The 24,004-nt window shown below is 50.9% G+C and overlaps 1 protein-coding gene across 2 annotated transcripts in view; it reads right to left on the bottom strand.

Moving 5' to 3' along the window:
- Nucleotides 1–23,769, bottom strand: part of RNF24 (ring finger protein 24) — a 30,337-nt gene extending 6,568 nt beyond the window's left edge. Inside the window, exons 1-3 of one of the 2 annotated variants that reach the window (XM_051617373.1) lie at nt 23,721–23,769; nt 16,059–16,140; nt 4,855–5,004 (exon numbers count right to left, since the gene is read on the bottom strand). In XM_051617373.1, coding sequence (XP_051473333.1) covers nt 4,855–4,997 — 143 coding nt within the window. In that variant the 5' untranslated portion in view covers nt 4,998–5,004; nt 16,059–16,140; nt 23,721–23,769. The remainder of the gene's footprint in view (nt 1–4,854; nt 5,005–16,058; nt 16,141–23,720) is intronic. The other variant, XM_051617374.1, reaches the window with a different exon arrangement.
- Between the last annotated feature and the right edge of the window lie 235 nt (nt 23,770–24,004).

The raw sequence follows: 24,004 nt of genomic DNA, 5'->3' as shown, positions 1-24,004 counted from the left end.
AACTCAGGAGAAAAGGGCAGCCCCCCTTCCCTCCCTCTCCAGCCTCCTCTCTCCGGGTGGGAGCATTTGTCCCCATTCCTGGGGATGGAGCAAAAGAGCAAACACAAACCCACATCACATCCCTGCATAGTTTTCAGTTCAAACTATTATTAATAAACCATCATTCCACAGCAAAACAAGCAGCAGCCCTTTTCCCACAGCCCGTGGAGAGCTCTGCAGGCATCAGCTGGCCAGAGATGCTGATTATCTTCCTAAAATAAATACATTTAAAAAAAACCAACAACACTAATATTGCCTCTCACTACAAGACGTGGCATTTAGTGAAGTGCTCTGAGAGGGAAAGAGTTGGCCCTGGACTTAAAAAAGATGTGTGGGTCTGCAGGGCTTGGAGAGCTGTAGGAATATTTTCCCCAGCCAGCCTCGAGTGTCGTTTCAGATGGGAAACCCCCTTGCCTGTCATTTCACTTCTCCAAAAATATTCTGGGGGGGTTGTCTCAAACTCCAGCTGTTTCACACTGAGCTCTCAGGGACTTTCTGGTCCTGCAAGGCTGCAGTGGGTGAGTTGTAAAATTAAGATTGCATAAATACATCCCTGTCCTTTTGGCTCCAAACCACACACCCACCAAAAATGTTATGGGCCTTAAAAGTTGAGGAATGGGTAAAAATGAACTTTAATGCTGCAGAGAGAAACCATAAATCAGCTCCTGAGCCCTGGATTTATTGGGGAGCCATCTGCCCCCCTCTAGAGATAATGTCTGGAAGGGAACCTGCCTGCAGAGCCAGGGATCAAACTGCAGCAGGCAGGAAGAAGGAGGCTGGGGTCACATCCCTGGGCCAACGACCCTGAGCAGAAACACGAGCAGAAGATGCAGGAACAATAGAGAAAACAGGATGAAACCAGCCTGATCCGCAGGGATCCCGGCGGCTGGGAAACCGGTTATGAAACACAGATGGGGCAAAGCTGGGGCCTGTGTGCAAGGGGAAAAACTCTCCCAGCTCAGGAAGAAGCATCTGACAGAGCTCTGGTGGCTGCTGGGGTGTCCAGCCCCCATGTGCTGGAGCCACCAGAGGGAAGGTGTCAGGCAGAACAAGCCCAAGCATCTGTGGATGCCGTGGTGGCATCTGGACCAGCGGCGGGGAGGAAGCGACCACCTGGCCATGGATCTGTGCAGCTCCGTGTCCTCGGAGCACGGATGCTCCAATAGATGGTGCTGAGCTATACAGGGAGACTTTGGCCAGAAAAAAAACCCTCCCTGGAGGTTAGAGGGAACAGCTCAAGCACATGCGGTGCCGAAGCGTGTGAGCTCCGTCTGCTCCTCCGTGGTTTCCTTCCAAAGCCAGGATCCTGGGCCAGATGGATCCCAGTTGGACGTGGCGCAGCTGTCGTAACGAGACCCTGGATCCTGGCAAGGGCTCCTCCCCGTTGGACCCAGGGCTTCATCCATCTCGTGTCAAGAGCTGCGACTCCAGAGGAATGTCTGGCAGATGGCTGGTCTGGAGAAGGGACCACACAGCATCTCACCAGCCCGCCCGCGGCTGCAGAGGGTGCGGGCGCACGCGCCGCCACCCCTCCCTGGATTCAGCCCATCCCTGCATGTCGTGACTGTCTCTCCTGGATTTTGTGATCCCTTCCTCAGCCTTCCTTTCCCGAAGGAAAGGGAGCACGCCATTTCTTTGGGTGACACTGAGTCACCTATAGCAAGTGACCGGCTGTGGGAATAAAGGGCAGAGGGAAAGGTTTTTGCTTGGAGTTTCAGGGACATGGGATTATTACTTCCATTAACTCCACGGAGATCAGACACAAACCTCTGCTTGCAAAACTGCATCACCTTCTCCTGCCCTTCTTTTAATTTTTCCAAGAAGAGGCAGCAGCCATGAGGGTGGGACCTGTGCTTTGTACCTGAGTCCTCTGCAGCAGCAGCAGAGCTCAAGATTCCCCTGGACTGTCCACAAGCAGCAAAGATCTTTGCTTTGCTTTTGGCTGGAATTCCTGCCGGAATTCCTCCGTTTTGAGCCAAACTGGGTAAAAATGTCACTTCTTCCTCCTGTTGGAGCAGGGAGCTCTGGACTGACAGTTGCAAAGTGCAGCCTACGTGCCCTTCTTCCCCACCACATCCTTTATTTAATGCTGTGAGGTCTGAGATTAGGGATAAATACACCAGATATTGGCTCTTCCAGGCTCCGGATGCCTCCTCAGCCAGGGGTGTGGAGGAGGCCTCCATGGGATGCCTGGGAGCAGGCAACGAGATATCCAGGGCCTGGAGGACAGTATTATTTGCCAAATATTTGCAGATGTGGGAGTGGGAGTAGGAGTGGAGGGAGAGGGAGAGGATGGGCTGTGCTGCCTCTGCACCTAGGCAGGGCCTGGGGGAAGCCACTGCTACCAGCAAATAATCCCTGTGGGTGTGAGCAGAGCCCTGGAACTGCTGATGGGACCATTCCTGCCTGCTGCCCTCTGCCCTGGGTTGGTTTCTCTGTGACCACAGGGTGTGCTCGTTAAATTAACACCTCTCTTTATACAGCCTCCAGACACAAACTGTACTAAAGCCAGGTATCACATTGCAGGAGGGGTCAGGAATGTGTGGGGGTAACCCAGGTGGCTTTAGCAGCTGGTTGGGGAGGAGGAAAAGCTCAATTTCAATTCAACATCTTAGTTTGTATATAAAAATATGGCACAGGGCTATGGATATTCCCTTCCTAGGCAGCCAGCATCAAATGGCACTGAAGGGGAGCAACATGGCAAGCCCTTCCTGGAGCAATCCTTTGGGATGCTCTGCACTCACAGGCATGTGGTCCTCATCCCACTGTCCATCTACAAGGCTTTTCAAACCACACTGAAGCTTCTTCTACCCCACCCAATCTGAGATTTGACAGCAAGTTCAAAGGAGGTGGATGCTCCTGAGGCACATCAGCACAGCTAAAATCCATGGCACAGCCAAACCCTCCAAAATGGGGGCTGGAGGGATCTTCTTTGAGTCTGTTTTGCCAATAATAGAGCTAAGGGGGGTGGTTTGAAGAGCAATTTATAAAGTCTCCATAGGGTTTTGGGCTATAAAGGGATCATGAGATGATCTAATCCAGCCTCCCATCTATCATAGGTCGTTAAACAGCACTTCATTACTCCTGGGAATGGGAGCCAAAACAGCTCATCCAGAAAGGGGCTCTGTCTTGATTTAAAGACATGAGGAGACAGAGGACTTGCCACTTCCCCTGCTGGCTTGTTTCAATGGTTACTCACCCTCTCTCTTACAACATGCCTCCAGCTTCTAAATTTAAAGATTTTCTGGCTTGATCTTCCAGACATTACTACTTGTTATTTCTTATTTGGGGCAGAACACACCCAGCAAGACCCAGTGCCCAGGAAAATACTCTGAAAGCCCAAACATCTCTTCATTTTGCAAGAGAGCCACACAGGTCCAAGCTCAACCTGGGCAAAACAAGTCCTTGAGCCTTCTGAACACCAGCTGACTAATTCTTTTGCATCCCCTCCCACTGGTGTCCCAGTTTAAAGGTGAACACTGGATGCAGATGCAATATCCCAGCACAGACTTTGTGGAGTTAATGTGGAGCACTGAGAGACAAACTGCCTGGTTGGGGATGATCCCTCAATCTGTTTCTGCAAGGGTGGACACATGTGTTGCACCTTCAAACAACTGTTTTTTGGGCAAAGGTGAAAAGGTGATGCCCAGGCAGCCCACATCACCCCTGGGTAAGCCTGGGTTTGGGCTCACCTGCAAGTTTTATGAGGCTTTGCTTCATACTGAGTAGAAATAGGTAGAAATTATCAAATGTTTAGAAGGCAGCACTGAAATCTTGCTTCTCTGGTCCACAAAAGCAGGACAGAATGTTCTCTACACCCTCTGGATAGAAAGCCTGGCAGGACTGGCTGCTGTGAGCTGGCCAGATGCAGCTTCCACGGTGCAACAAAAGATCAGGCATGTGTCTTACGGGCACAGAGGGAGGGGATGCGATGGATGTAGGGCTAGCAGGGAGCTGGGGCCATCTGAAAAGGCAGTGGGGAAGGAAAGGGGATGGAAAAGATTCTCTGCAACATGGCAGGAAAGCTCTGGGCACAGAGGAGTGCAGCTGCTGCCAGCAGACAGGTGCCCTCTGCTCCCAGCTGCAGGGAGAGGCACAGCTGGCCCCACATCCCAGGTTATCAGCACAACTTGCCCCCGAGTCTGAGGCACCGTGTTCTTCCCTGTTCTCTTTCCCTCCCACAGGAAGAGTTTCTCCTCTCAATTAGTTGCCCAACTCTTTCCCTAGTGGCTCCTAAAATAATTAAAACAAACCCCAGCCTGGAACAACCTTTAAGCTTCCCGCCCCGCTCCCCATTGTTCAGATTAACAAATCACCCCTGCATCATTAATCTCCAAACTGCACTGTTGAACGAGCAATTTGTGCACAATAACCCACGGAGCAGGTATTAAACATTCCTTCAGCACGGAGCACACAAGTTACTCATTACAGAGGGAAACGTGTTGAAACACTAAGCAGAAGGCAGGAACCATAAAATGTCCCTTTCCAGTCTTTTTGAGAAGCCAACCACGTTTTCATGCCCGTTTGAGCGTACGTGTAAATGTCTCTCCTACTTTTAAAGCAGGTAATGGAGCTGCCCTGGGAGACTGAAGCTCTGGGTCCATCAGGTCTATCAGGGATGGGTGTTGGGTCTGACACGACATGGCTGAGCAAATTATCTGATGATGAGGGGAAGTCAAACCACCGCAGGAGTCACATCAGGTTGGCACCAGACACCTCGTGGAAAGATAAGGTGATGCCATCCTCTTTCTGGGATGGAGGGATGGGTGACAGGCTCCACCAGATCTTGGAAGCAGCTGGGGAACACTCCCTTACCTGATCAAGTAGCAACAGAAGAGCAAGCTGAGGATGAAGACGAAGATGGCGGTGCCAAAAACCACGATGTATATGTTGAGAGGCAGGTTCTGGAACCCGATGTTCGGCATCCTGAAACTGTAATGCTGGAAGTCTGAGCTCATGGGTAGGCTGTGGAGACAGGGAGAAAACACGTGGATGTGAGGCTCCTTTGGCAGCACAGGATGCCCTTCTGAGAACAGTGGCCCCTCCAAAGGCCAGCAGAGGGGATGGAGAGGGCAGCCAGCAATGCTGCCTTCTCACTCCTCATCCCCCAGGGTTAAAGCATCCTTGCCCGAAACTGAGCCCTGAAAACAAAGCAAGGCTGATCAGCTGGGGCTGGGACTTTTCTTCTCCTGCTGTGAGCTTCTCCTCCAGCTCTTCTCCCCTCTGCCCTACGCACATCAACCTTTAAGTTAAACTCTGCATCAGATGGACAGCAGGTACTCGCATCTGAGTGGCTCTGACTGTAGCCAATGTCCCCTTAATCCCTCACTAATTAGGTCAAAATACTGCAAGCAGCCAGAGAGCCTTCCAGCAAGGCAGCTTTGCCTTCCCTTCCCCTCCTCTGCTTTCTGAGATAAATTCCTTATTCCATAGAAATCCCCCCTCCAAAACCATCAAGCATGTGCATGAACCAGCTGGGGTTCCACATGCTCCCACTGCACCAACAGAAAGGAGAGGACAAGGACACTCCCACCTGGCAGCGCCACCAAGAAATTATAGGGGCCATAAAAGAGGCTTCCTTTGTCTTTTTCAATGTGAGATCCAGGTTTGCTGGATTTTTGCAGTTTTCAGCTTTATTCCTCAGTACAACCCCAGGCTGCTTCCCCCCAGCAGAGCCCCAAAACACCCACAAGCAGAAGATGCAACAATTTTGGCTGTCGACATCTCGGACGTGTGACCAAAACCTCCCTCCCCTTGGAAAGAACCAATTAAAACACGAGCAGCTGTCTGGGATAATGACTTCAACATATCATCTCTCTCATGATTTGGGTTTTATGATTCATGGCATGGGATCCTAATATTTTACAATAACCTTAACAGAGTGGTTTTTAGGCAGAAAACCAGCCCAATGTCTCTGTATCGCCGTAAAAACCCCCTTGCTGCCGTAACACTCAAAACACTTAACTGGAAAGCACATATATTTATATTTTCTTTTTAATATTCCTTCTACTGGAATAATTTTCTAAGCCATTCACCCCTGAACGAGTACAATCATCTCTGGCCAGGCATAAAGTTCACCCACTCACAGTTTAGAAAAAAGGAAGTTAAAACTATGCCTCGTTTTCCTTCCGGCCCACAGGAGAGGGCCGGACCTGGTGTGCAAATAAATTTCACAATGAGCAGGGCAAGTGCCTGCAGCCTGAACCCCACTTCTCAAATAAAATTACTGAGGGATAACAAAACCCTTCCCTGGAGCAGGGAGTTTTCAATGGTACATTAGCTGCACAGCTCCCAGTTTTGCAAGGGATGGCAGGGAAACCACAGGACCTGAACCCAAAGGTGCCAGGGATTGATTAACCAAACATCAAAGCATCCTCTGAACATCCTGCTCCTTCTCCAAGCAGCATCCTGGCTGCTGCATCTCCTTTCTCCCTTCACACTCCTCTTTTTTGCCAAACCTCCAACCTCCCATCTAATCTGCGTGGCTCCTTGTGTGTTCCCCAGGTGCTATGCAGGGAGCAGACTCACCTTCCATCCTGGCTGTGTCACTGGCTCTAGCCCTTCACCCACACCCTCCTCGCCGAAGGCAGCATCTCCTCCAGCACCCAATGCCTGCCCGAGAACCTCCTGCTCCAGCTGCTTTCGGTTTCCTGGGCTCACTAGAAGTTTCCAGATGATTTCTGGTAAAGCCTGGACTTGATTAAAGCCTCCAGAGAGCAAGACGCACGTTCAGGAACTCTCCCAGCCAACGTGGAAATGCTACAAGAGCGCGGGGAGCCGACACGCCCCCTGCCAGCACTGGTGGGGATGGGATTTTATAGCACAGCAACTACCCAGCAGCTCATGCTCCTCCACCAATGCTGGCTCTGCTCAGCTGAGCAGGTTTGCTTTGCAAATCAATTCAAGAAAGCCCAAAGCAGCCCCCAAACCTTTGTTCCCAGCTCTGCTGGAGTTAATGCACAGCTCAGCGCGGCTGCGTGGGGCTGGGTTTGGTTTGTCTCCGCGCCGCTTGCTGGGTCAAAGGGATTTTAGATGGTTCAGGGACTCAGTCACAGTCACGCAACAGAGGATGTTTCAGCTGGAGGATGAGGTTCCAGCTGTCCCCACTTGCCCTCAGGCTTGTGTCAATAGTCTCTGGTGTCGGCCAAGGTGTTGGTCAACATTGACCGGCTCCAGCTCTTCAACCACTCAAGAGAAAAACCAAATGCCCTCAGTTTGGGAAAGCTCAAGGTGATTTTTGACAAGGAAGGAGAGACCACTCTTGGAGAAGAAGCAACAAGACCAACCAGCACCAGACTACTATTTTTCTTTCCTTTACAATTCCTTTAACTTTTGATCCTATTTACCAGAACAGGAGGCTTTGGTTCAGCTCTCCCACCAGGAGATGCCGCAGTGGACCAAGCACAGAAGCAGATATATGGAAGGCAGATCCAGAGGTAAGGAAGATCCATTTAGGACAGCAAATCTCACCGAGCCAGAAAAACTCCTTAAGAGTGGTGTCCAGCTGAGCCATGCAGCTCTTCCACTGATCCCCATGACCATGTCCACAGCTACAAAAAATCACAGCCCCTGGCACAAATGTGGTCAGTAGAAAAGGAGCTCCATCCCGAAACGGAGCTCCATCCCACCTATGGCATCCTACTCTCCTCTTCCAGCAGTACCACTTCCCTAACATTTTGCCCCCAAAGGATGTCACTGATCCAGCCATGACCTACCTACCAGCTGTATGGCAGGGGCTCAACCTCTTGGGTACAACCCTTCCATCCCCTACAGTGCAAGTCCAGCAAGTCCCACACCAGACTCACTCAACCCCTGCATGAAACAACCTCCACATTGGAGCTACCTTGGTCCTCCCCCTCCTCCTGCTGCAGCAGATGAGAAACATTATGGCAAAGACCCCAGAGGTTAGAGGGGAAAAAATAAGCTAGCCTGCACAGGATCCAGGAAACTGTTAACTTTCAAAGACCTCACTGAAATCTGATGATTTTAAGCAGCCAAGCTTTAGGGTTGGGTTTTTTTTATTAGGGGAGTGGGGCGGGGAGAGGAACTGTATTTTAATCTGCTTCAGATTTGTGAGAGCGCAGCCAAAAGAAATAAAAAAGGAGCTGTAAAGAAGGATGAAAAGTTTCTGGTGCAGGAACAAAAGCCTCCCTGTTGCTCTCTCCATGGCCAAGGCACTTCAGATCAGGCAGATGCCCCTACTGGAGCATCCCACCACCCCCAGCAGGTCCCCACAGCCCCCAGGATGGAGGGCACAAGATACCCAGAGGAAAGGGAGTTGGTACCACAAAAACCTTACAGAGGGGAGGATTTCCCCAGGGCTGGATGAAACCATCTCTGCAGTGTGTGATTATGGGAGATGGGAAGATGCTGACTTGCTCCTCATTTGAAAAATGAACTGGCTGCAATGACAGAGATGAAGTAGTGACAGGATGAGGGGGGAACAGTTTCAAACTGGAAGAGGGGAGACTTAGGTTGGACATTAAGAGGAAATTCTTTAGTATGAGGGTGGTGAGACCCTGGCCCAGGTTGCCCAGAGAAGCTGTGGCTGCCCCATCCCTGGCAGTGTTGAAGGGCAGGTTGGATGGGGCTTGGAGCAACCTGGTCTGGTGGGAGGTGTCCCTGCCCATGCAGGGGGGTTGGAACTAGATGATCTCTAAGGTCCCTTCTGACCCAAACCAGCCTGGGGTTCTATGAATTTGGGCAGACACCTGCCCCATGCCCCATTTCTGCAGAGGTCTCTGACTGCAACTGTTGGGTCTGTATGTCCTAGCAGAGCATGAAATCACTGGGAGAGGAGCAGTAAATGTTGAGGGCTGGGAAGGATGCCTGCTGGCCAGCAGTGCTTGGGACAGAAGAAATAAATTTGCTGCAGAAAGATAAACCAAGGGAAAGAGTGGGAGGAAAAAACCCTGAATCAGGGAAGTCCTGTGAGAGTCTCCAGGGCTGGCAGGAGGAAAAGCAATACAGTGCACATTAAAAAAAAGGTAAATATAAATATGTATGCACATTTTTTAAGTGTGTATATATATTCCACTAGGGTGTACTGCAATATATTGTATATGAACTATATTGCAAATGATACATTGAGATAGTTTTTTATGTGTATATCTCATACAAAACTACCTTTGACTAAAGCAAAGGAGAAAATCTGATCTTCCCAGGCTGCAGCATGGAGGGAATTGCAGGGTATTTATTTAACAGTACAACAGCTTGCAAAACCAGAAAGGAACAGTGATGTTCTCATGGCAGGGCCATAGATAGGGAAGCAGAGAGAGCTGGGGATGGCACCAGGAACCCAAGCTCTGTGGCTCCTCCTTTGTCACAGCCTCCAATGAACTCACCACACAGGGCTGAGCACATCCCTGCTTCTTCACTGACTACAAAAACAAGCTTTAATTAAGAGCCACGTTATGGTTCATGGCCTATCAAGAAGTCAGGAGGTGTTACAGGTCAGCGTTTGCTTGCCAGCTTTGCAGCACTTTGATTACAAGTTGAGCTATTAAGGGCAAATCTAAATAAGCCACCTAGCCAAAATAATCCCTATTATAATCACCACAAGCACTTAATGCGCTTAATAAGCTGGTCCTACCTCCTACCCAGAGCCTTCATCAGGAGATCTCCAAGGGATTAATAAAGGAGGCAATTATCTTCTTACAGGCAGAGAAACTGAGGCAGGAAGGAGGGGAGCAAGGCAGGAGAGCCACAGTCCCCAAGGCCAGGGGGTGACACCAAGGATGCCACCAGTTTACTGCAGATGATGCCATGAGCATCAGTTACTGGCTGAAAGCCACCCTTATTATTTTTTTTTCTTGATGTCTTGCCACATGGATTTGAACTGCCTGCTCCTTCTCTGGGTTTTACTTATTAAAAGGAGCTGCTCGTGCTTTTTATTTAGATGTGACTATTTATTTATAACACCAGTGCAGAAAGGGGCCATGTGAGTGATATGCATCGTGCCTAGACACAGCCCATGTGCTGAGGGGTGATTCTGCCTCTGCTGGCATCAACAAAACCCCATTTTCAGAGGGATTTACCTTATGTTTTTGAGACTAACAACTTCCTCCATGGGGATTCATGTTGATTCTGGGGAGATTCTGACTGGACACAAGAGGTACATTTTCCACCATGAGGACAGTCAATCATTGGAACAGTCTCCCAAGGGAAGTGGCAGATTCCTCCACATTGGACAGTTTGAAGTCCCAGCTTGACAGGGTGCTGAGCCATCTCATATCAACTGGAGTACTACCTAGAAAGGTTGGACCAGCTGATCCTTGAGGTCCCTTCCAACCAGGAATTCTATGATTCGATGATTCAATGCCAACCCAGGCTGGTCTGAACCTCCTGAACTGGGAAAACTGGATGGAGGGGGTGGTCCCAGCCCCTCCAGCATCCCACCAGCCAAGTGGGGGAAGCCAACCCATCTCCAGGAAAAACTGAGCTTTGAAAACTCTACAAAGCCAGACCCAGGCAGGTTCCTGTCACCCGATCGAAGCCAGGAATCTCAAGGAAAAGCAAATGCTAAGCCATGGCAAAACTCCAAGCTGAAATACTTCATCAACAGGAAAGATTTCCAGCAGGCGTGAACGATGTCTCCAGTTTCAAGGCGTTATGCAAGGTGGCAACGTGTTCTGTCCCGGTTTAACCAGAATGGTTATTAACTCAGGTGAAAGTTAAACTGAGAGCAGCTGACAAGACCTTCCTGAAATACCCCCAGCATTGCCAAGCAGGGTATTCTTCCAGGCAAGAAATCCACGATGTAAAGGTTATTTAGTGGGTATGTCTGATAGGATAATATTTTTAAAAGATAAATTCTTCCAGGTGTTTAAAAAGCAGCAGCAAGAGAAGCCTGCATTCAACTCACAGGGAGGAAAAAAACAAACCCTGGTAAAGCCCAAAAGAAAAGTGAAGCTGGAACCTCAAGTGGCTGGAAGGAATTTCCTTCAGCTCCACCTCTGGAGCAGATCCAAGGTGAGGATCAGCAGCGAGGCAGTGGGAAAATCACCAGCCCCTGCAGGTCCAGCCCTCAAACCAGCATCACTGTCACCTAGAGGTGCTGAGGTGCCACACAGCCACAACACGTTCCTCTGGGATGCAGCTGGGGGAAGCTGCTCCAGTCAGAAGGCATGTCCTTTGCCATCTGAAAATGGGGGGCAGAAGGATTGGGAGCAGGGGAAAAAAAATCTCGGTGAGCTGTGATTTTAGTAGCTACGATGCTCTGTGGGGATGGTGTCAGGCCACAGCCCAGCTGTGTCCAGCACCAGCTCCGAGCATCCAGTGGGACCCACCTCCTTCACCTCAAAAAACCGTGGTGAGCAGAAGAGGAGTGGGAGGGATGGCACAGGGCTGGGCAGCATTATTGATTAGCAGAGTTAATCACTGAGGGGCATGGCCTGGGCAACATAGAGCATCCCAAAAAGTCCCTTACACCACAGGGTAGTCACACCAAGATCTAGCAAAGCTCACCCAGGGTGATGCTGCACCGTGGCTGGGGACCAGAGGAAACTTTTGGGTGTCAAACAGAATAAAACCCGGTTTATTTCACCTATTTCAGCTGTGAGTAGGTTTGGGGGACTGCAGTGGATTTGTGTTGTGTGCCTGGAAACCAAACTGAACTCCAACCAAAAAGTGCTTTGAACCTTTGATGCCTTCTCCCCAGGAGTGAATCTGATGCTATTTTTGAACTGGAATCAGGAAATTTCCTGGCCGTGTTCCCCAGCTGGCTGACACTGAGAACAAAACCTTAACCCTCTCCACTGCCTTTGGGCAGGGGGACATGGACAAAGTGATGTGACAACATGGGGAAGTTTTTATAAGAAAGGTTTTATAAGAAAATAAATACCTGGCAGCACGACCGATACCACTGGGATTTTCAGCAAGTGCTTTTGATTCTGGACAGCTGAACAGACCAGTGATCCCACAGCCTCAACACCAAAGAGCACCTTTAAATGTGAAAACACTTGTGCTACCATTGGCAGAGAAACACAGAGAAAATAGGTCAGCTGCAGCTCCAATAGTTGAGTTTAAAGCCAAGGGCTTTCACCCAGCACCACTGGGAAGGGAAACCAGAGGTTTGCTCAGGGCTGATTTTGCAAGTTTCAGGAGAAAAGGCAAAAATAAACAGAAAAAAAAAAATAATCAATAGTGCTTTTCAATCTGGTCTGCAGAAGGGGGGAAGTGGAGTTTGGAGCAGAGCCCTGCTGGGGCTCCCATCAGGTCACAGGGACGAAACATGGAAGTCACTTATCAGGAGGGTTTGAAGTGGAGCCGGCAGCTTCTCGCTTTGAGATCCCGAGTACGGTTCAGTTTGCTTCTCAGCAATGAAGTAACACTTGAGGAATTTTTTCCCTTTGGCCCTGGGGATTTTTCAGGGTTTTTTTTCTCCTTTTTCTGGCACGTGGCTCCATCCCAGATCCTGACCTGTTGAGCTCACTCTTCCTTCCCGACAGTGCGGTGGGAAAGGATGCGCCGCTGCCTCCTCCCATTCCCGGCCCCCTTTGTATTCCCGGCATCCAAAGCAGGAGGCAGCAGCTCCCTGGTACCCAGGGTAGGGTCACAGTGATGGGACATCATCCCATTGCTGCCACCATCCCTGCCTGCCACCACTTGACAGAGCAGCATCACCCCACAGCATGTAGCTCAGGTGCTAAAGAACTTAGTGACACCCTTGTTATTAAAAATGGGAGTATTTTAGCCCAAGCAAAGCCAGGGCTGATGTCAGACATCACCCTAGGGATGGTACCTTCACACTGCACCTTGCAGCTCCCTGTTCCTGTCAAATTGGTGGAAATAATCTCCTACCCTTCCCTTGCAGTTGCTTTTCTTCATTTACAGAGTCTTCCCCAATGAATGGGTTCCTTGGGGAAAGCAGATTGGGAACCCTGTGAGAAATACTCAGCCTACACTGCTGAAGGACCACACCAGAGAAGGTGGTGTTAAACGCTCTGGGGAATTTACAAACTCCTGGGTGATGACACTGAAAGCCAGGGAGGAGCCTCCCAAAATATCACACCTGGAAGAACATCTTGCTTTGATCCAAGTCATCTTCAGGCTGAACAAAAGCCAATCACTTTCTGCAGAGCAGAAGAGCAACTAGTCTTTTCCACCCTTTTATACTGAGAAGCAGATGGACTAAATGATCTCCTGAAACCCTTTTCCTCCTGTTTCTTAAGCTCCTTTAATGGGGAAAAAAAATTAAAATCACTGCAACACTCAATAATCCCTATGAAATCTTCTTGGAGGTAGGCACCCTGCACCGCCGATGGGAATGGCAGCTGCCAGCAGCCATCCTATAAAGGCAGTAAGAGAAGCCAAGCACAATTTGGGATGCAGGAAGGCATAATGCTCTGGTCTACACTAAAGAAGGTTGCTAGGTTATGGATTATTTTTTTTTTGGGACATAATCTGAAAGGGGATCCAGATGGCTGTAAAGCCTCGCAGTGGAAAAGCAGCATGAGGCCAGAGAGGGAAGAATTCCTCTTTATGCTGCTGCCGTCTGCTCCCGGATCCTGGATTTCAGTTCTCAGGAATGCTCTCCACGGACCCTTTTAATTGCACCATTTGTATTTGTGGTAAAAATTAAGGAGAAGAGGCAGCTGGACGCAGAAGAGCCAAAAGAAAAAGCTGGTGTCTGGATACTGGAAAAAAGTCACTAAAACAAATCCTAGGGAGGAGCCATCCCCTGAAGTCCACGTCGATTCTGCAAGGCTTGTATTTTAAGATGCCGACAGCACTGAAAAGCCTTCAGGAAAAAAACAAACAAACCCAAAACCTCAGGCTGCTGGGAACTTACACTAATGCCACGTCACTGCCCTTTGCTATTTCTCCTAATACTTACAGAAAAAATGAGCTGCACAGTCAGTTTGCCCTTCCTCTGGTTTTAACAAAAGTTCGAGGGTTTAGGGGAGTATTTTATTTATCGTTCCTTCTGCTCTGCTAACAGAGGGATTTTGCAACCTTTAAGAGTCCAGAAAAAAACCTCCCCGGAGCAATATGGATACAGGGCTGAAAGAGCTTCACTCCTTCAGGATCAGTACAAGCAAACGTGGCTGCAAAGTTCACCAAACCCCCAACATTTAGCTGGAAATGGAAAAAGCAGTTTTCCACTCCTGGGCTTGCACGGCCGAGCGAGGTGCTGGAGGGAGATAAATATGCATTAACATCTCCTCTGTGGTGGAGTCTCAGCGCCAAAGGCGATGCCACGGGATAACATCCTTCTCCCTTGTTCTCCCCAAAATCGTGGCCTGACTTTAGTGGGATAGATAAAGTCAAGGGACCTTAAAATTCAGGGTTATCTGCACCCTGAGTGTCTGTGATTGGGAGGTGATGGAGAACCACTTGTGAATATTAAGCATTACCTACCCACATCCCTCCTTTGCCCAAGGACATCACTTCTTAAGTTTCTCATAAATTGAGCTCTAAATATGTAAACCCTCAAGTTACAGAATGACAGAGTCACAGAATTATTGAGGCTGGAAAAGACCTCTGAGATCATCAAGTCCAGCCTATGACCAACACCACCACATCAGCCAGACCATGGCACTAAGTGCCACCTCCAGCCTTTCCCTGAACACTTCCAGGGATGGTGACTCCACCACTTCCCTGAGCAGTCCACCCCAATGTCTGCTCACCCTCTCCATGAGGAAGTGCTTCCTGATATCCAACATAAACCTCCACCGGAGCAGCTTCAGGCCATAACGGGTGTGCTGCTGATGCAGGATTCATTTAAAAAAAACAACCAACAACAAAAAAACTTTTGAGAGAGCTACTTAAACTTTGCCATTTTCTTGCAGCCGACCAAACAAAACCTGCTAAATATTTTCTGATCTCTTCAAGGCAACCAGGGCCTCCACGGGTAGCGAACCTAAAAAAGACTAATGCCAGTTTCAAGCATCCAATAGTTTGCTGTTGGATCTCTACAAATTCCTGTGTGCTGAACTGCCTACTAGCAGGCAAAATATATGAGTGGCACTAACGAGTCAGCTTAGCAACAAGCAGGCAGGCTGTTGGGAATGTCTCTTTAAAGGTCAAGAGAGCACAAAATGCCTTTGGTTTTTACTATCATTTAAAATACTTCCAGAAAGCCTGGTTATTAAACTCCTGCCTCACACCAGCCAACCTTTGCACACCTTTTCAGACTAGTCTTTAAAATCAAGACTCTCCCTTCCTTAAACATCATTATCCCTCTTCCAACCCATCCCTACCCTTCACCAAAACGGTGGCATTGGAGAGGAAAACTCATGTTGAGATGAAACGCAAGGAAAGGTCCCATGGCTGCAGGGATTTTTGGGTAGTGCTGCTGAGAAGCATCATTGAAATTCAGTGGGAGAAGCTGGTTTTCCTCTGCTCCGTGGGGGCTGCCATGTTAAATCACATTTGGATTCAGAATACAAGGCTGCTAAAATACCACCGCAGTGGCTATTGGCACATTTCAATGAAAACACCGCGGCCTCATTAGTATAGTGGAAATTATGAGCTTGTCTTTGTATATATTTAAAAGCTTGCCTCTGAAAGTATATTGGGTCGGGGCCAGGAATTCCTGGCTGGGAGCTCCTACCACTCGACAGCTCGGGATTGCCCGGCTCACACAGGTCAAGCGACCAGGCAGCCACCAACCCGGGAGAAAAGGCATTGAAAAAATACCCTGCAGGGAAAGGTGCAGGGCAGTGCTGCAAGGAGGCAGAGCAACAGGGTTTGAACTAAACCTTCCTCTGCCTTAGCTCTGTGGTTCTCCTTGAGAGCCAGTGAGTGATCATGTGCTAACAAAAGCACAGGTTGCAATTAAGGTGATGGAGGAACGTGGGATGCGTAGAGTTCATCCCGCTCCCACTGCTCCTGACAACCAGGGTGAGAGCATCCCATTGACCTAAAAGTGACATGGATGGACCACACTGAGCCAAATCCTTTGCAGTACGGGGCAACTTCATGAAAAAAACCATAATTTTCAGGATCTGCTCATCTCAATAGGCCATTTTGCAAGTCTCTATCAAAGAAAGCTTTTGGGTCAGCTCCCTACTTACCCGCACGGATGCTGCAACGCAGCCAAGCCACGCAAACCCAACGTATCTGCTCAACGGCTACTGCGATTTGGTGCCAGGGATGCTGGAAAAAAAAGAAAAAAAAAAACCCTAATATTGCACAAAAAGCCAGAGAGAGCAAGGGAATGGATGAAGATACTGTTTTAAATGCTTTGATTCGTGAAGACTCCTGTAAATTGGTTCAGCTCTTACGAACAGCAGAGATTCCCTTTCAAAATGTGGCGATGACGTTACGCAGCATGGAGAGAAAAAAGAGGGGGGGGAGGAAAAAGACTTGGCTAATCCTCACAATTTTATAAGCATCTGAGACACTAATCCCTTGATCTCATTGAAAAGGATTAGAATTACTCCCTTGCCAGTAAATTTAAGAAGTTTTCAACCAGATGTAAACAAAAGCAGAGAGCAGCCCATGGAGACGGCTGCCACACAGCGAGTCCTCAGCAAGAAATCCCTCACCAGGTTTTGGGGTGGAAAAAGGGAATTTATATCCATGGAGGTTGTCTGGAGTGATGCTGGCATCCAAGGAAACTGTGACTGTCTCACCCAGCTGCAGCCAAAAGGTGGGATCCTGTCCTGGAGAAGTTTCTCAACAGGTTATCACAACCCATTTTTGGGGTCCTGCTCTTACAGGAATGATGTTCCTGCTAGAAGAAACTCACCCCAACCCCCCTGACCTGCTCTGACCTGGCTAAGGAAAGCACTGCTTTAATAGAAGAAAAAAAGAGGGTAAACTTCTAAGCAGCACACTGTATAATTCATAACAAACCCAAGTTTTGCCCAGCTTCTCAGCAACTTCAGCTTTGAGGCAAGGACTCTTATTAATCATAGAATCATAGAATAGATAAGATTGGAAGGGACCTTAAAGATCATCAGGTTCCAACCCCCCTGCTATGAGCAGGGACACCTCCCACCAGACCAGGCTGCACAAGCCTCATCCAACCTGGCCTTGAACACCTCCACGGAGGGGGCTTCCACAACCTTCCTGGGCAACCTGTTCCAGTGCCTTCCTACCCTCATGGTGAAGAACTTCATCCTGCTGTCTAACCTAAATCTCCCCTCTTTCAGTTCAAAACCATTACCCCTTGTCCTGTCACTGCCCTCTCTGGTGAAAAGCCCCTCCCCAGCTTTCCTGGAGCCCCTTCAGGCACTGGAGGAATAAGGTGGAAAAGCAGAACACAGCATCCTCGTGCAAACAGTCTGGCACCTGCTGCTACGTTTGCAATGAATAATTCATAATATTAAAGAATAAATTATCTGATTTAGAAAATGAAGCAGGCAACATGCAACCTGGTTTTGGATACCAACCACAGATCGCGCCCAAGTTTTATGTTCTGGCTCTAAAGAGAAACGTTAATAACTGAAATAAATCAAAACCTAAAGGAGGCATCCAAAGCTCCTCCAGACTGGGATAAACCACCAGACACAGATTGTCTCCCGCCTCATCCCTCTCAAGATGGCTACAACACATCCCAGCCCTTCACCCTCACCACCACAACCCCTTTTTCTTGCTGCATCCATGGCAGATGCATGGGGAGATGTTGCAGGAGATGCAAGAAGGGGAAGATGTAAGGGGGAAGCCCCGAGGGCGGTTGAGAGCACACAACAACTTAGCATCCCCCATGCAAAGTTGCAACTCAGGAAACAATCCATTTTTCCTGCTTTTACTCCCAAAGTGCTGCCCCGAGGGGGGGTGGTTTCAGTACGAATGCAAAGCCAGCCCAGGGTGGAAGGCTCAGCTGACAACTGCCCTACAAGAGATTATCACTACTCATTCAGCCACAAAACTGCACAATCTGGTCCCACTTTGGATGGCCACCACTGTCACAAGGTCTCCAAAAGCCTCATCTTTTATTTCAGAGCCCGAGATGCTGGGTCGCAATCCAACGCTTCTTGGTTAAAAAGCAAAAGCAAAAAAAAAAAACAACAAAACAACAAAAACCAACCCCACAGCTGTGTTAATAACCACCGAGCCAGGAAACCGCCCCAGGGGAAGTCCGGCCTGGCAAAAGGCTTTTATATAGAACAATAGAAAAATGAGTGTCTTTCAAGAGCTATGGATATATTTGCCTGCGTGGAGAGAAGTTTAATTCGATCCTTACGGTAACGCTGGTAATTTAATTGCATGCAGGCTGCAAGTATGAAGAGCCTGGTCTGGGGGAGGCACGAGGCTTGGGTGAATTTATCTTAGTTGGAAGCTGTTGGATGTGAGACTGCGCTCCCTCCCGCCCCATTTCGATGGCTTCACCCATCTTCCTACCTGCTGGGCCGCTCCTCTCGGCTTCAAGCAGATTGACTGAAGAGCTGAAACCTCTGTGGGGTACCAGGATGGGAACCTGCACAGCCCCAAAGCTCTTGTATTTTCCCTAAATACTCCTCCAAGCCGAGGAGCTGGGAAACCCACGGCTGTTTCCAAGCAGGGAGAGTGGTAACAGTCCCGACGGCTGAAATCAGGAGGGTGGCTGCTCTCCCCTCTCAGCACTTTCAGTTTCTCTCCTGCTCCTGTAACTCCTGGCGTGGCTTCCTCTAACGCACTTTGCGAGTTACAAGCTGTATTAGCAGCAAGATTAATCCTCCACGGGGATAAAAAAATAGTATCTAAACCAGAAGTTATTCCTGCTTGCTTCTCACATTCGCAGCCCTGCAGCTGGAGCAGAAAAAGCAACCGGCCGAAGGACTTCCCTGCCTGGGCTTCCCACAGCCCGGCCCTCGCTCCTCCTCCTGCTTCTTGGCATCTTGCCCACTTTTTCCGAAGGCTGATCCAGTTTTAGCTCCAGCACTGGAGCAACCCGAGACCTCGCAGCCTTTGGCTGTGCTGAAGCAGCTGCTCACAGCTAATTCAGTCCTTAGGCTCCGGCGCCCAGCTCCTGCCACCCATCCACACGTTGGCCCGGAGGCTTTTTCCTGCTCCTCGGAGCAGTGAGGTTGTCCATCCTCCCCAAGGGTGTCTTCTCCTCTCCTGCCACCCCTCATTCCTACGGTGGAGGCTTCACAGCCGCTGCATCTGCACCATCCTTTCGAGGTGCTTTGGATGGCTGCACTTCCCTCCCACCAACGCCCCTCTGGCGCCGTGAGCAGCTCATGAACAGGACACAGGAGCCCCTGACACCTGGTTGGAACTCTTTAAGTTTCTTTTCTCTTCTTGGATGCTAATTAAATGTGCCAGACGGGTAGAAAATCAACACGGTTGGATGCCCTGTGGCTGGACTTGATGATCTTGAAGGTCTTTTCCAGCCTTGCTGGCTGTGATTCTATGACCACTCCAGGGAGGGAAAAGCATCCCAAAAGGATGCAGTTGACCTCTGCCCATGGCACGGGGGCTTGGCATCCTCAAGTGCATTTTTGATGGCATCACCTTCAGTTCTCAACCAAGAGGCACCAACCAGGGCCAGGCAAGAGTTGAGCTCTTTTCAGATAAGCCCCACACAGCATCATCACCGATGCCATTTTAAGGAGCGAGACGGGGCGGGGACACAAACAGGGCGGCTGCTCCTGACACAAAGTCAGAGCGGTTTCAGGGCAACGTTGCTACAAAGGGCCAGGGGAGGGAAGTCTATACAACCTTATCTTATGTCAACAGCACTCAGCTTTATGATGAACAATCTCAGGATACAAAAATAAACAGAAACCCAGCTCAGCAACACCAACCACAGCTCAGAGCAAGACGCCTAAAGACCAGAGGAAGCTTCAAACCCAAAAAAAGACCCTCCAGGATTTGACACTGAAGGTTCCAAGGTGGCTGAAGACCACCAGAAGCACCTGTACCCCTACCCTGGCCCAAGGGATGGGGTTGCCTGAATTTATTGACTACCCAGGTGAGACAGCAGGAGTCTGCTGTGGTGGGAGGGGACCTTGTCTCAGCCATGCCAAGCCCTGCCATTCATCACAGAAGTGTTGCAGGTCACGGTGATGGGAGCAGGAGGAGAAGAGTGTGCCCAGCCATGTCTCTCTCAAGCTTTTCAACATCCAGGTGGTGTTTTATGGCCACAAGCTAATCACCCACAACATGTCCTCTGCCATACGGCCAACGTGGAGATGACAGCTGGATTCTTGGGAGGGATAACCCAAGAGGGAATATGTGGAGAGGTGGTCCATAAGCACTCCTAGAAAAGCCAAGTGTCCTTGTATCATCCCACACATCATTTAGGCCTCCAGGAGATCAGCCGGAAACATGACTCCTTCTTGGGTAAAACCTCCAGGCTTGGATCAGTCTCACAGTCTGGGGACATCCCTCCAGCAGCTCTGCTACCTCCTCACCACGTAGCCTTCCTCTGCCCCCTCACATACCTCTCACACAGGGCACTGCCAGGACCACCCTCCAGCTAAGAACAGTGTTAGCAACCAGCAGTCATCATCCCATTTCCCATTTGCACGTACACTCTTACTTACTTGAAGGTCAAATAAGTCCCACCACACCCAGAGTGCATTGACTAAGGTGTCCTTCACAGCTGGTCCATCACAACAGGTATCTCCAGTTGAGTTTGGAGGCAAGTGCAGCAGAGGCCAGGTTGCACAAGGAAGAGATGCCACCAGGGGCTTCTGGCCCCAGATTGGAGACTATCTCAGACTGAAAAACAACACCAGTGACCCAACAAGTAGACCTTGAGTGCCCAAACCCAGCTGGAGATAAGAAGGAATGTTCTACCCAGTGCGCTCGCCTTGGCATAAACTTTTATCAGGTGCAGTAGAGACAAAACAAGCAAATTCAAGCTGAGTGGGTGGTCAGGTGGAGCTTTGGGAGGCTGTGGAGGGGGATTCCCTTCAACAGCAAGACTGGGAGATCCAGGAGGCCATCACCATCCTCACCTCCAGCAACTCTACCATCCATTCAGGACCAGAGCCTTCACCTGTGGCCATCAGCCCCACGACTAAGTAACTGGATCACGCCAACCATCCTGGCTGTTTTCAGCACTCAGGGCTGGAAGGATTTATTTTCCTTCTTTTTTTCTTTTTTAAATACCTCAATTAGTGCATTTTGGGTTCCTTCCATGCTGCCCCCAAGCATTTCTTCTGTCAGGGGCTATATTCTTCTGCTGCCAGTTATTGGAGGCCAAGCCTCATTATTTTTCCGGGCTGGGGACCAAACTGTTATTTAATTTTTGCTCCAGATGGCACAGCACTCTAGATACATCAGCTGGAGCATCTAACCTGTATGAATAAAGTGATAGAGCAAATAACCTCGTTTACTCAGGGGCTGTTTGACATGCTCAAAGTAGCTCTGTTTACACCCTATCATTAAAATAGAAGCGTTAATATGAATTCAGGCTGTGGTCTCATTATCAAATAGAATACTCATGGGAACAGAAACAGTAACAGGAATCTAAAATAATAACAATAATAATAATAATAATGATGATAGAACTTGTATTTTCTTTCTTGCAAGTCAAGCATATATAAAAGGCTTATTTCAGCTGTCAAGGCTGTCAGGTCTGTGCCTGGATCTGGGTTTCATTCCCCTTACTCCAGCCCTAAAGCTGCTGTCAGGAGCAGACTGTACAAACCAGGGTCAAACTTCACCTCCAAGCAAGAACGGTTGGTGAACCTGGATTTGAATGTACAGTGCTGAGAGCTTGTGGCCCTACTCATCCGAGGAGACACCAGAGGACAACCATGAGATGCTCAAGTTACTCTTCTGGCTAATTCACCCTGCTTCTAGGAAGTTGCCACACGCCTCTGGCACAGCCTGCAGCTGGGATATACTCCCTGCGAACTAAATCACCCAAAATAACCCAGAAAAATGTTTTACAAAAAAAGATGGGAGGAATGGGTTTATCTGCCTGAGCGCATGAAACGCTGCCTAAAATCAGCTGAGCCTGTGAAGGGCTGGAAACAAAGGATGGGGGGGGGGGAGGGTTGTGCTTGTCTTTGCTCCACGCAGGGCATCCTTGAGCTGAGAGAGCTCCGTCCTGGTGGCAGCCAAGACAAAGGAAAGGCAGGAGCTGCGGGCAGGAGCCGGCAGGGGAAAACCGGGCCGAGGAGGCACCCGCATCGCCCTCCCCAAGCAGCCGCCGAGCCGGGCTCGCGTGTTGCCGAACACGTTATACACGGCAGGAAACTCGAGATCAAAGGAGAGGAGCGTGCCAGAGCAAGATGTCATCCCAGCCTCCTGCCAAAGGTGCGCAAGGGAGGCGGGGGGAAAATCACCCCCAGACACACAGGCTGGCGGAGCCGAAGGACCGCACGGGGCGGCGGGACCCGCGGAGCTGCTCTTCCTCCGTGCGCCCGGGCTAAAACAAAGCCAGCCTAAACGAAACAAACCCCCGTCCTCCCCCCCGAGCCCCAGGACATGCATTTTTACCCCTCGGTTTTCAGCTCCGTGGGACCCGACACGTCCCCGGCCAAAGCGGCGGCTGCAGGGAGGGCTCCGTAGGTGCCTCCGTTTAACTCCAAAAAGCAGCTTTTCCCATTCCTGGGTGGTTGGTTTGTGGGTTGGTTGTTTGGTTTTGGTTTTTTGTTGTTTTTTTTTTTTTTTCTGAGTCAAAGAAACCCGCAGCGTCCTGTCTCGGCCCCAGGAAAGCGAGGGGACGTGCCTGCATCCACATCAGCAGCTCCCGGGAACAGGGGGTGGCTCACCGGACCCCAAGCCGAGCGTGGGGTGGGGACCCCCAGGGGCTCCCCCTCATAAAAGGGGGTCCAGGTGGGATGGCCGCTGGGTAGGGCCACATCTGTCCCCTGTCCCTTTGTGCCATCCCACCCCCCTCCTCTGTCACTGCTGGGCGATGCAGCCCCAGCCTCCCCTGTCCCCCAAGTGGGGGGACCTTATGGCACCCCCATAGGGCTGCCAGCCACCATCAAGGCACATCACCCTGAGGAGGACCTGCCTTACAGCGGTCAGGGTTGGGGGAGGCAGTAGGGACAAGGCCCTCCCTGCCCTGCAGGACACAAGTCGGGGGGGCAGCCCTGTGTCCCTGTGGAAGTCCCTGCCCCACAGGGGAAAAAAAAGAAAGAAGGGCCTTGCCCCAGAGGGGTGCTGAAGGAGGGATCTCACCCCACAGAGAGGTGCAGAGGGAGAGGAGCCCCTGCCCCACAGAGCAGTGCAGAGGGAGAGGAGCCCCTGCCCCACAGAGCAGAGGGAGAGGGAGAGAAGCCCCTGCCCCACAGAGCAGAGGGAGAGAAGCCCCTGCCCCACAGAGCAGTGCAGAGGGAGAGGAGCCCCTACCCCACAGAGCAGAGGGAGAGGAGCCCCTACCCCACAAGGAAGGGCCCGGTCCCTCAGAGGTGCTGAAGGAGAGGCCTCGCCCCACAGGGCGACGCACAAGGTGGGGGGAGCCTGCCCCACAGGGGCTGCAGGAGAAGGGGCCCTGCCCCTCCGAACAAGGCATGGAGCGGGGGGCTCAGCCCCACCGGGGAGGAGCAGAGGAGAGACCCTGCCCCTCAAGGCAGTGCCAAGGGAGGGGGCCGTGCCCCACAGCGCGGCAGGAGGAGGGCCCAGCCCCACAGAACGAGGCAGAGGGAGGTGTGTGTGTGGGGGGGGGGGGCAGCCCCCCAGCCCCTCAGAGCCAGACACAAGGCAGGGACCCTGCCCCGGCAGAGAGAGAGAGAGGGGGGGGTCCTTGCCCCTCACCCCCGGCACGCGGGAGGGCCAGCCCGGTCCTCCGGCCCCCCAGGGGGCCCCCGCCGCCGCCCCGCCGCCCCGCACTCACTCACCCGCCGCTGCCCCGCCGCGCCTCGCGCCGCCCGCACTGCCCGGCGGCGGGAGGGACCCGGATGGAGCCCGCCCCGCCCCGCACCCGGCCCGCCCGGCGCCCGCCTGCCCCGCACTGCGCATGCGCGGGGCCTGCCCCCCCCCCCCCCCCCCCCCCCCCCCCCCCGGGGGTGGGGGTGAGGGGGGGGGGCACAGGGGGGGCTGTGGGGACGTGGGTGATACTGGCGACAGGGGGGGCTGTGGGGATGGGGGGTAGTCCTGGGGACAGGGGGGGCTGTGGGGACCT

This window comes from Apus apus, chromosome 4 (assembly GCF_020740795.1).
Source record: "Apus apus isolate bApuApu2 chromosome 4, bApuApu2.pri.cur, whole genome shotgun sequence".
In the NCBI taxonomy this organism is placed as follows: domain Eukaryota; kingdom Metazoa; phylum Chordata; class Aves; order Apodiformes; family Apodidae; genus Apus; species Apus apus.
This window is presented reverse-complemented; position numbering and strand designations above follow the sequence as displayed.